Source organism: Pogona vitticeps, chromosome 5 (genome assembly GCF_051106095.1).
Source record: "Pogona vitticeps strain Pit_001003342236 chromosome 5, PviZW2.1, whole genome shotgun sequence".
In the NCBI taxonomy this organism is placed as follows: domain Eukaryota; kingdom Metazoa; phylum Chordata; class Lepidosauria; order Squamata; family Agamidae; genus Pogona; species Pogona vitticeps.
Genome location: NC_135787.1, coordinates 19,908,728 through 19,922,224, shown reverse-complemented (window position 1 = coordinate 19,922,224; position 13,497 = coordinate 19,908,728). Strand labels below are relative to the sequence as shown.

The window sequence follows — 13,497 nt, the reverse complement described above, 5'->3', positions numbered from 1 at the left end:
ATAAACATTCTTGTCTCAATATCTTATGGCAGCTGAAACTCAGAGACTATGTTTACAGTGCCTAGATTGTAAGTCTAGTTTTGTGTGGATGCTGCAACAAAATGTGACTCTGGAGAATTAAAATGCCCCATTTCGCAGCCCAAAAGTTAAAAGTATCTTTATAGTACAATACCACAATACAGTATTAAGATTAAACCTGCAAGCGAGATCTGAAGGCCTTAGGAATGGACCTCAACAGATGGGAAACTTTGACATCTGAGCGTTCAGCCTGGAGGCAGACGGTGCATCATGGCCTCTCCCAATTTGAAAAGACCCTTGTCCAGCAGGCCAAGGCAAAGAGGCAGTCCCGGAAGCAGCCAAATCAAGTTACTGGACAGGGAACAGACTGTATATGTCTTCAACGTGGAAAGGATTGTCACTCTCGAATTGGCCTCCTCAGCCACAGTAGACACTATTTCAAGTACTCTATTCAGAGCACCTTACCATAGACTCTTGAGACTGAAGGATGCCTAACCTAATCTAAAGATTAAACTTAATAGTGTAGTAAAAGTTGCCTAACTTGCTCTATTGAGACTATTCATTTAGCAGTTTATTTTCCATTTCACACTGTGGATCTACCATTCTTTTTTCCAGCTTATTTAAGATGTCAGATATTCATGTTATCACATTATCACTTCATAAATTATAATGTGTGCATTGAATTCTGTCAAAGAATGAAAGAACTTTGAAGAAATGAAAGATTTACATATTTCTTGGGAAAGAGTTATGCCTAGCCACATGACATGCTGTAATGTCATGTGAAAAAAAAATTCCAGGTTTTTCAGGCAAGCTGTGCTCAAATCATACAAATCAAATCAAACTTCTGTATGGATTCTGTACCACATGCACATTTTACGGTCTGGGGAGGCAGGAGTATACCGAGTGCCCAAAAACATTCCTGCTGAAAAGGAAGTTCAGAGGTTTTAAAAATACAGTGGTGCCTCGCTTAGCGAGGTTAATCCATTCCGGATTAACCCTCGCTCAGCGAATCCATCGTTAAGTGAAACAAAAAAGCCCATAGGAATGTATTAAAACTGATTTAATACGTTCCTATGGACTTAAAACTCACCGTTCTGTGAGTTTCCTCCATTACGGCGGCCATTTTGGATGCCTCGTTAGCGAGGCAAAACAGCGGTCGCCATTTTGTTTTAGTGGCGGCCATTTTGGAACCGCCGATCAGCTGTTCGCTATGCTTTGATCGCGTCCGCGCGATCATCGCATAGCGAAAAAAGCCCATAGGGGCCATCGCTGAGCGAACGCTCCAGCGATGGCCCGGGACCCCTCATTGTGCGGTTTCATCGCATAGCGAAGCGTTCGCTATGCGAGGCACCACTGTAGTTGTCAATGTGTACACAGCTGCATACAGATATATCAATGTTGCATACTTTGTATATATTTAATATTGTTCCCTATACATGTCCCCAAGTCCTCCATGGGAGGAGGATCCAGAGGGGTCCACTTATCCAGACAGAAGGGTCAGAATCAAAATTTCTATTGCAACACAACTATAATTAAAAGACCAACGAGTAACTACAAACTGCTGTAACAAATTCAAAACCTCCATTTGTGCCAGCTTCGTCCACTCTAGCGCTGTCCTCAAGTCCAGAAATGAGAGTATTACTTTATTGTCTCCATGCAAGTCTTTAAAGGGTCAGAATTGTCCCCATCTCTGTCCTTTGCCATAGGAGGAGGAGATCATGTGTTGAATAACTTGTGTCTTTGCTCCAGCTGCTGGAAGTGATTGAATCTCCAGTGGAAGTGTAGGAAGAGAAGACCGCAAATAGGGCTTGTCCAGAATATCTGGTGGTTGGGGAACCTTCTAAAAAGGGTGAGACCCAGGGAGGAGAATCAAAAAGGGAGTAGGGAGGTCTGTAAATTCAGGCCTTGAGAAAAATATATAGCAAAGGACTTTATGTGAGCCTGTTACCCACCATGAAAACAGTCTGCCAAGGCATTTGTATAGAAAAAACATGTCAGTATACAGTAGTGAGAAATATATACAAAGTTCATTTAAACCACACTCTTTCATGTGTGCGTGTGTCTGTGTGTGGATGGGCAAAGAGAAATACAATATTGGGTCAGATCAAGTCTTTGTACAATTCTAGATGTATTGAAGTTTGTGGAAATACATACATGGAGTCAAAAGCTTGACTTTCCTCTTGTGAACAGAGCATTACTGACAGAATATTTTTAATATTTATGTGCTGCATCTTTGCCTTCCATTTAAAATAAGGCTCAGTGGGAAAAAAGTATTTTAAAACAATTTCAAATTCAAATGCTAGAATGTGTTGCCTTTTTTTATCCACTAGAACTGTGTCGCCTAAGGCTGTAATCTCAGAAAGGTTACAGCTTGAACCTTTCTGAATTTCCATGAACTTCTTTTTGATTGGGTGCTGTTTAATAGGAATGAAGAATATATTTATTTACTGATGAAAGCATCGTACTGTAGCTGCAGAAAACACCGTATGTGCTACCGATAGTGTACCAGTAAGCTTATATTTAACTAATAATCGTATCTTAAGATCAGGTAGATACCAGATGGATCAAATACTAGTATATGTAACTGAGAATCTAATTGGAAATTTTATGCACTTACTGGTCTCACGAGCTGGCATTTGGTGTGAATAATTTAATTTGGTGATTCTTATCTTTATATATATTCTGTTTCAGTGTCCAGTTTAAAATGTGTGCATTTCTTTGCATATCCCTCTTCAAGCCTTCAGGCATTAAAATATTAAATTATACAGCAAATATCTCAAATATTTAGGTGAATCGACACATTCAACTCACAGGATTTGTGCCTGAAGAGCTATTTGTGGTTTCAGTGAAGTACCCTCTAGTTTTGATATTTTCTTTACGAAAGAAACAGGTTTGCAAGAAGGTTTGAAAACTTGCAGGCATTGAGCCAGCTTCCCACTTTTTGGGTTGTCATAGGATAGGATAGCTACTGATGCATCAGAGGAATCGAAAGGAAATTCCACTGGAAGTATTATATATAGCAGAACCTGAGCAGCCAAGGCTAATTATGCTATTATTACAGATTCCAAGTCCCTAATCTTCACATTCCATGTCTGCCCTAGTTCTTGGGTCCCTAATGGCTATGTTCTCTTGCAACCACAGTGTCCTTTTTTCAGGGAGCCCCTGAAGTTGATTCTCTTCCCATAATATAGCAACACCAGTGTAGTCATTTGAGGATGTTTGGAAGTCACCTTAGGGCAACAGTGCAATAGAAAAAGTCCACTTTGTGATCCAGGCCTTGTGATGGTCAGTGCAAATCTCCATAGGAGCAAATGCCACAAACCAGCCCTACATCCTGTGTATATTAACTGAAAGTAAATTCTGCTGGCATCTACAGAATATACTTCCAAATTAATCATATTATCTAGTCATAGTTCTTACTGAAAACAGGTTTATTCTACAAGTTGTAAAGGACTGTCCATTGGCATTTTAAATCTGGTAGCAGAACAGTGTTTTTCCCATCAGTTATTGAGTCTTGCTCCAGTTGTCCCATGTATGGATTAATGCCCTTCAATCTGAACGTTGGCTACTGACCTCAGCCTCTGATCTTTATTGATCAGTACTTACAAGAGCCTTTTGCCAATGACTATTTATCTCCCCAATATACAGTCAGGCTGTTTCCTGCCTGGGTCAAGCAGACTGAGAAGCATGTTTTTTATCCATGAGTTGCTCATGCTCACAGATACAGGCCCCACCACTGCATTTTACTCATATAATATGGATTTTAGCTATTCAGAATATTTCCATACTTAATTTTCTGTTTATGGGGCATACAGTGACAAATCTTCCATAAGTATGCTGTAGTTCAGTGGTCCCCAACCTTGGGCCTCCAGATGTTTTTGGACTGCAACTCCCAAAAGCCTTCACCACCACCTCTAATGGCCAGGATTTCTGGGAGTTGAAGTCCAAGAACATCTGGAGGCTCAAGGTTGGGGACCACTGCTGTAGTTAATAATATTCTCTTAATACTCTTTCAGTTTGATGGGATTATCCTGTGTGAGAAATGTACCACAGAACATACCTATCTTCTGCAGGAAAATATTGGTTCTAGTGATTTGTCATTTCTGGGGGGATTTTTCCACCATTACTGCTTATCTCATCAAGTAAGCTCTGACAGGGGTCTCAGAAACCACAGGATTTATCAGAGTATCCCCTGGATTCCACAGTTTAAAAAATCACGATCATATTTAGCCTTGCCTGTAGTTCTCATGCTTTAGTCCACTTTTTTTAAAAAAAAATATTTGAAATATTAGATTCAGAAGGTGATATAGCTGGTATTTTTTAAAGAATAAATCTCAATATACATTGCTGAACTATGTGAAGGAAATTAAAATATTCCACAATTTCAGTAAATATACTATTTGATTAAAGTCTTGGTAGGGCATCTATCTTACTGACAGTGCACAGGTTGATAAAGTCAGAGTAAGTTAGAAAGGCATTACATGATAAAATCAAAGTAAGTTTGAATATAGGAAGCAGCCCTTTGATCTTCCTTTAGGAAGATCTATTGAGTAGAAATGTATTTCTCTGCAGACAGATTACTGCCAGTGGATTTCCTGAGTCAGAAAGTCTAATTTATTTCTGTTGTATAATGTGCATTGTAAGATTTATGTGTACATTTTCCTGAACATCTTTGTGAGTGTATGTGTGTTTTGATAAACTGAAAAGTAGTAAGTGAAAAAGGATAAGAGAGAGGCTAGCAGAGAAAGAGAGGCTTATAAATCAGTTCACAAGATACAGTTTGATGGATTTCAGTCAGATATTTCCAGGAAGGTGTTGCTGATAGTTTGGGAAAATGTGTGATATTTGCTACCTTATATTTTTCCATGACAGTCAAGCCTACCATGCTAATATCTATGCCTACGAATAGGTCTTCTGGGTTTATTGGAATGGGGAAGAAACCCAAAGGAATCTCCCTCTCTCTCTCTCCCTCCCTCCCTCCCTCTCTCTCTCTCTCTCTCTCTCTCTCTCTCTCTCTCACACACACACACACACACACACACACACACACACACACACACACACACACTCACTCACTCACTCACTCACTCACTCACTCACTCTCTTCATTTTTGGGTTCTTTTGTGGATTCCAGAGAGAGAGAGTCTGTTAAACCCAAAGGATTTGTTTAAATGAAAGAAAGCGGCATGACAATTACACATTCTTTCATGTTTCTTTCTTACCTCAAATGTTTTCATCCTGCAGATCTTCTATAAACTTTTCCCTCACCTCACCACCACTGCCAGGCATCTCTTTACCCTGCTGCTACCTCTGTCAGACCCACCCTTTTCTCCCGCTCCTTCCTTTGCTGCCACCACCACGTTCCTTGCCTTGCTGACAGCTCCACGTCCCCCTCACTTTCCATGCCTCACTGCTACCACAGTGCTTCTTGTACTGCTGCCACCCTGTCAGCCTCACTTTCCCCTCCTTTTCCTTCCCAAGCCGCTACCACCACATTCCTTACTATGCTGCTCACCTTGCTTTCCCCTTTCCCTCCATTCCTCTCCATTGCCATGAAACATAAGATTCCAATATTCACATCCCTATAGAAGTACTCAGTGGTTAGATGGGTGTTGGAGGTTTGCAGTTGCAAACTCCTATGGCGCCTTTCTTGATTTATACTCCTCCTAATTAGCTTAGTTATTTGCATTTATACTCAGTTTATCACTGACCTGATTTGAATGTCAGGGTAAGTAATAAATTAGGTTATGCACAAGCAGCATATGTCTATTTGCATTTCCTTGTCTGTCACTTCCCCTTTTCCTTTCTGTGATCAAGCAAACAAGGATCTGCATATCATTATAGCCCCAGTTATGCTCAACCCTGAAAATGTGCTTCCATACAAGGGAGGATTTGTAATCCAACATTAAACCATAGTTTACTGCTAGCTTATTTTAAACTCATTAAACCTTTAAACATAGTTCTTCATTGGTTTCACCACTAGCATAAATAGAAGAAGAAATGAAAGGAAGAGATTGTTTATTATTCAAAAATACAAGACATAATCTTTGACTAGTATTATATAACAGACACAAGTTTTAACCAGAAACCTCAGTGTAGTATATACGCTGTTCCTAATACTGCTATTTTTTTCACAGCTCTGATGGTGTTATTTCAGAGATCTGTAGCTGATTGTAATATTTTATACAATTCGGTGGCTTTGTTTCCAATGTCCCAGTGACTGTGGACACCATTGAAATGTGTTTCATCCTCAAGCCAGTTATTTCTATTGCCAGGTCTCTTCCTCCTCCTCTTCTTCCATTTCTGTCCTTTCTTGCTACTACTAGTTAGTGCTCAAAGTGGCTTACACAGTGTAAAAGAAAGAAAAAATAACAGTATAAAACATTCTTTGTCTGCATTTGACTATTGTACTATGTTCTGTCTGGGTATAGCTTTGAAGAGGGTCAGGTGCATGTTAGCTTCAAAATTACGTATTAAAATATCAATTCTTTCCCTACACATGATGGTGCATTGAACTAAATGAAGTGTTAGCCCCAATGAGAATAGACTCATTGAAATCAGTGGTACTTAGGGATGTGTTGACTAATTGACTAAGAGGTCCCATTTATGTCAGTGAGTCTACTCCAGTTGAGACTATTAGATTTAGCCCATTATCTCTTTGCAGGAAAAAAATCCTATGTGAAACGGCCCTTTAGCTCACTCATTACCTACCTTAGCACCTTGCTGCAATTTCACTGAGATGAAGAAAGTAAAATAGCTTTGGTACAAGTTTCATTAGCAAAGAATATGCTGATAACAAGTCAGAATTTTGTAATAAGCTCATTTGTTATATAGGCAAAGACTGATTCACCGTTATAGTTTTGGAATAACACAACAGTAACCTTTCTTATACTGTGCCACACACAACCCCACATGCCAGCTATAAAATTAGGAATCCTTTTGCAGCTGCAGGAAGTTGCTAAGAAAACCTTTGTGTGGGTAATATTAACATTCTTTATTCCGTGCTACATTTCTAAAGCCTATTCTCAAATTATTTTTCATTGTCTCATTGCTAATATGCAAGGCAGATTCGTAATATAATCTTATTTGTTCTTTCCCCCCGCAGATGAGCCCTCTCTTTAGAGATACAGTACTGAAGAGAACATACAATATCACATTGAATAATCCATTTCTGATTCAAGCACACAATTCTGTTTTCAAATCTTTGACAGAGAGCCGAGACCGTTTCTGTGCACCTAATGAAGTAGGCTCAAAAAAGTGAGTAGTGCCTCCCCCTTTCCTCCCAGTCTCTATATTTATTGATCAATGCAGGCTGGTTAAGGCTCAAGAAAAAAACCTATTTTGCTGATAAATGTCATGTGGATTAAAGCAGACCATCTGCACTCAAGGAGTCTGCATTTAAGTTTCAAATACTATAGAAATTGTATTTCGGTAGAAGATATTTCCAGTAGCCTAATTCGTTCAGCTAATGGGCATGTAAAGTCTGCAATGGAAGACTAGGGCTAGACTTTATTTTACAGTACTTGGAAGACATGAAAAGGAAAATTCAAAAATTATTAACTGGACTTCAGCAGGAAAAAAATGTCATTATTATGAGAATGTTGAAGATGAACTGTCGAACATTGTGGAGCTGGCTAGAAATCAGGGTCCAGTAAGGAACAGGATGGAATTAAGTCATAAATGGAGATGCTTCATTTGATAGTGGCAACAGGGAAACCTACATTAAATTGACAGTCCTTTTCTATTCTCTTTCCATACAGGCAAAATGAAGGTTTAGTAACTGATAATAAATCCCTTTGAAGGCCTTGGAAGAAATATCTAAAGTTTGATTATGATATCCATGAAGAGCTCAAATGTGTCTCGAATGTTCAGAAATCTGAAAACTCCTTTTGCAAGATGGTTTTTGTTTTTCTTCTTTCTGAGCTTTTCTCCCTAGTACAAAGCCACCGTGCAAAGTTTCCTTGACACTGCAAATGTATCTGCCTGCTGTAAATTTTTCCCCTACGTTGCTGATAACTTTGCTTTGAGTGTACGTGCGTGCGTGTGATAATTTGACATATACATTTTTGCAAGAGTTAATAAAGCTATTTTTGAAAATGAATTGCTGTATCCACTTCCCAAGCTGTATATTTTAATTTTTGAATTTGGTCTTTGTGAGATCATGTTTATCGCACATATTCAGGGCACATAATTTCAGATTAATAATAATAATAATAATAATAATAATAATAATAATAATAATAATAATAATAATAATAATAATAATAATAATAATAATAAACAACTAGTAATACATTCCAGCACATTTATTTATTTATTTATTTATTTATTTATTTATTTATTTATTTATTTTTTATTTATTTATTTATTTATTTATTTATTTATTTATTTATTTATTTATTTATTTATTTGGAGGCAAAGCAACCAAGTAACACAACTGCAAACATTATTCCAAAGGAAAACTTGCTTAGAAAGCAAAACTCAGCCAGATGACCTTGGCACCATTTGGTGTGGCAGTCAGCACAACATGGGGCTTGATATTCTTAGAAGAGTCATCATGTTCATTTCTGAATGGGACTACCAAAGGATAGACAGGAGAGATAGAGCTTCAGTGGACTGAAGGAACTTTAAGGTTCTTAAACACCATTTCTCTCTTTGCCACAGCATCTGCTCTCAGCAAGTGTGTGTATGAGTGGCGTGTGTCTCTGTGTGTGAACATTTGGCCAGCCTGTGTGGGTAGGGGGATACAAATCCTCAATGGTCTCATCCTTGAGTTTAAAGAAAAGAAATGAAACATTCTACCTCCTGTTGTAAGTAGCAAGGACTTTCCTGGTGTTCTAGATAAGAATCCCAGCACCTGCAAAATTCATTTTTTTCTGGAGAATTTCTGATTTTGATTTAGTGAGTCTTCTACTCTGTAAATTCCATTGCTTCAAAAATGGACCTGCTCTACTTGTTACATACTATGCTAAAGTAAGCCACAACTGCAGTATGCCTGTTTCAGTCTATGGAACGTATGGAGGAATTGACTCAATAAATCCTCATTGGTTCAGTAGATCTATTGTAGTGTGATTCACTACACTAAGGAACAGGATTTCAGCCGCTATCTTAGAATTCTGTTTCTGCGAGGTATGGCTTTTGCTATATTTTTAAGAAACAATTAAGAAGTAATACATTGGCAACTTACTACCAATAAGCAGCCTGGCTCATGTTTCAAGCAAAGAATTATTTTTTCATTAACTAATGCTAGCATGCAGGGATTTTGGCAAAAGTTTGGGTCCAAGCCTAGTTTGAGTCTTTGGTACCAAGTCCCAAGGAGTAGTGTATGCATTCTGAGCCCAAGTCATTGAAAAAATGAGTTGAATTGCTGGTGCTACTTAAGTGCTACTTAAGTCTGACTTGACTGCAAATCTATCAACTCAAGTCCCCATCTCTGCTAACATGGTACTTTTTGCAATAATTTTTCAAAAATCTATGTATTGCTATTGCTAACTAGGTGATTAGAGAAACCATGTCTTTGTCCCCATTTCTATGATGATAAAAGCCAGATTTAGGTTATAATAATTCTAAATCAAAGAATTGGGTTTCAGGTGTACTGCTTTATTCCTAAAATGAAAAGAAATAGGGATGTCCCTTCCCTGTAGACAACAGGTATAACTAGGAAATTAAGAGATTTCAGTGCTGTAGAGATTTTATACAAGAAATCTCAGATCTGACATGAGATAAAGATGCCACATTGTGTTTTTTCCATGTTGCATTTTTCACAATTTGCTCAAAATGCGGTTTGCATTACATTTCTCTTCTGTGCAAACCGAGTATCTCTTCATTCAGAGAAGCTCTGTGCATGCACACATGCCCTCCACATGCAGAGGAGATGCTGATTGATCACATAAACAAAAATAAGCCACAAAATACTTTGACTTTTACTAGTTAATGCAACGAGGGAACACATTGTCCAGTACAAAATATTTTTTGGAAATACTTAAAAACTTCTTGGAAAGATGCAAGTTTAAGACTGTCTGAGGTAATGTCCATTTAGGAAATTGGCACAATTTGAGAAACAGCAATCTACTTTGTAAAGGACACAGCACTGAAGACCAAATCCGTCAGAAGATACCACATATTTGAAATAAATGGTTGAGCTTAACCTCTTGTGCTTTCCAAATTCGCACCCAGCTCCCCTACATAACCTCACCCTTGTTTTCTCCTAATCTATATTATTATAACTAATCATTGTGTCATTTTTGCTGAGAGAGAAAGTTGCTTACCACAATGCGGCTACCTGACCTCAAAATGGCCTGACCTCACAACTTTTTGAAGCTGGATCTTTGTCCTAGTTGAACAATAAATAAAGCTTCATACTTCACCAGACTATACTGGAATGAAGATCATTAAGGAAGAACTTGAAACTGGAAAATGTTCTTAATTTCGACTCTGGAGTCAAATCCAGTTTTATGTGGGTGGTATATAGATGCAGAGTGCTGGTCTTAGCAAAACATTGAAAGCTAACTACCAATTAAAAAGCATTGGGCAATATATCATTGCTATGTTCAGCAATAAAGTGTCTTAAATTCACTGTAACCATTGATAACTTCTTTTTATCACATCCTAATAAAGACTCTGCAGAGCTACTAGATCGCGTCCTATTATGGAGTAATTTGTGGCAATATTCACTATGTGATATACACTGCAGTAGCATGATTCATAGTCTCCTTCATTCAACTCAGACTTTTAAAGTGGAAACAAAATATTGAAGCTTGTGAAATGTTTTCAAGGCTCATACTTTGCACAGATTCACGAAAAGGAATATTTTGTTTGAAAAATTTGGAGCAAAAGAAGCACCAAGATTTCCTTACAGTATATCTTTTTCAGAGAGGTTTCCAACTGTGATCTCCACAGAAGTACCAGTAATCATATTATATTCCCAACTATTTCCCATTCCTTTGTCGAGGCTATCTTTATCTGTGTACTAGTCAGTAACTACCTACCTGCTTTGTTCTCAACTCTTATTTTACTTGTGTATGAAACACACATCATTTATTTGCCAGAGTCCTAAAGCCTAGCTTGTTTTCTAGAGACCATTTCAAGTGATGTAATATTGACTAACAATATGAATTGATAGTAAATGTACAGAGATTTGCAACTTATGTCACCATCTCTCTCTCTACAACATATTTGCAAGTGGCTACATCAAGACGGAAAACGTCATTGTGGACTACACCCACCCTCCAGACTATAGGCACTGCTTTTTTAAAAAAACTGGAAATTGCCAATAAGTTGCTTCTGGTTTTGAAAAAAAGTCAAACTTAAGCCTCAGAAAGGTGTGCTTTCCCCAGTGAAATAGCTTAAGAATGGAAAATAGTATCACTTGAGGCTTCTGGGCATGAAATTATCCATTTGTGGGCTTATTTGGTGGGTGGAGGGGATGGTGAGGCCTTACTTGGCCCTCTCGCTAGAAAATCATAGTAAGAGTAATTTTCTTCACTCAAGTGGACTGTCCCATGTCGTCCATTTGATTTATTTATATCATACATAATGAAGGAAAGACTCTTCTATGAGTCCAGCAAGGAGTAACACTTAGCAGAAAGGATTGAAGCAATTATTTCTCTGTGTTTTTAAGCAGCCCTCTTGATTGGATAGCTCAGTGAGTTGGGTTCCTGGCTCAGATACTGAGAGTTTGATTCCCCACTATGCCTATTAGAAGAAGAGCCAACTCCAGAAGACAGGAATGATAAACCACTTTTCAGTTCCATTATCTATCTATCTATCTATCTATCTATCTATCTATCTATCTATCTATCTATCTATCTATCTATCTATCTATCTATCTATCTATCTATCTATCTATCTATCTATCTATCTATCTATCTATCTATCTATCTATCTTTTCCTTACCAAAGTTTTATAGATTTCATGTGGTTGGACAGGGGAAAAGACCTTTGTTGACCATCGTTTTGAGAGCTGACATCTTGCATCTCCAGGTGTATATTTTTCCTTTGTTTCTCTCACATGAAATTATACTCACATTAAGAGTGTAAAATATGCAATCCTAAAAATTAGTCTTCATGAGATTGAACATTTTTCATGTGCCCAGTGGCTAGAATGGGGTAGAATCTACACACACACTTAATGTGTAAGATACATATTCCTCTTCCTTCCTGTTCAGGAAAGCACCCCAGTCATAAAAACCACAGTTGAAAGGATTATGGCACGACTAAGTGGAATGACAGGGAATGATGCCAACATCCTATTTATTTTAATAATAGTTGGTGTCATTACATAGAATGGTAGGAAAGTTAACTACTGTGCATAATTAGCAGCTAATTTTAAATCTTCCACAACTCAATTATTTAACTTCTTCTAAACTAAGCACACATCTTGAAAACTGACATAAAAGGTACATTCATCACACTCCTTCCAGGGTTATAATTATGAATTACAGCAGGTAACACATCATAGCATTTACTGTACCAACAAGCTCTTACAAAAAAAATCCCAGACGTGCCCTTGCTTATAACAAAAAGCCAAACCTTTTTATTTCAACCATATATTTGAACAATGAAAGTGACATTGTCAGACTGTTTGCCATACTAAACTTAATTATAAAGTCTCATCATGCTTTGGTGAATGGTGACACATCTAACATTTCAATTTTTTTCTGTCTCTAATACATTCAGTTTTATAATGATACAATCCTATCTGCAAATACTAAACTCTCTTTTAAAAGAGTAAAGGTTACTTACTCCACTGCATCAAAGATAAAAAAGAGTCCTGTGATACCTTAAAAATGAACAAATTTATGATGCCTTCACAAAAAAGTCCATGTCACCAGATGCCTAATATATTATCCATATATATTGTTGCATGAGGTGAATGGAATATGAACAGTGAGATCAAAGTGAAATGCCAAAAAGTTAGATGATGATAATTATCTTTTAAATAAGTAGCCATTCTAAGATAATAGGGTTTTAACAGTAAGAAAAGTTCAGCAGTAGTTTACCATTGCTTCCTTCTGTGCAGTACAGTAGGACCCCTGTATCCACAGGATCAATATCACTTACCAATGGTCTGAAAATATTAATGATATTAAATGAAAATACCTAGAAATACAGATTTTTAAGATGTAAAGACTGATCACTAGAGGGAACCAGAACTACACTATATTGGAAAGCCACTGCCATTTTGCCTAGCCCTCCACCTTCCAGAGCAGCATCACTGTAAAACTCAGAACTGGGTTGGATGGTGAGTCCAGAGGAGGGATGCTAACTTAAGCCAAACTGCCACCTGGGAGAGGTTTCCCATCTCCGACTCTTTCTTCCAGCCAGTCTGTTCTTCAACACTCCTGGGCAAACAAGGAAATGCATTGGTGGTTGTAAGTTTTTGGGGCCCAATGCCTGGGGCGGGTCTTTGTGAAGTCATGGTGTGGGGCCTTGTGATGTCATAGGAATTGGCAACATATTATTTCTCCATGCATGTGTG

At 37.8% G+C, this 13,497-nt stretch overlaps 1 protein-coding gene across 2 annotated transcripts in view; it reads left to right on the top strand.

The window, feature by feature from the left end:
• STPG2 (sperm tail PG-rich repeat containing 2) overlaps positions 1-8,119 on the top strand; it is a 274,188-nt gene extending 266,069 nt beyond the window's left edge. For both annotated transcript variants that reach the window (XM_020802913.3, XM_078394602.1), the window contains exons 13-14: positions 7,124-7,275; positions 7,779-8,119. In XM_020802913.3, coding sequence (XP_020658572.3) covers positions 7,124-7,275; positions 7,779-7,818 — 192 coding nt within the window. In that variant the 3' untranslated portion in view covers positions 7,819-8,119. The remainder of the gene's footprint in view (positions 1-7,123; positions 7,276-7,778) is intronic.
• Positions 8,120-13,497: the final 5,378 nt, after the last annotated feature.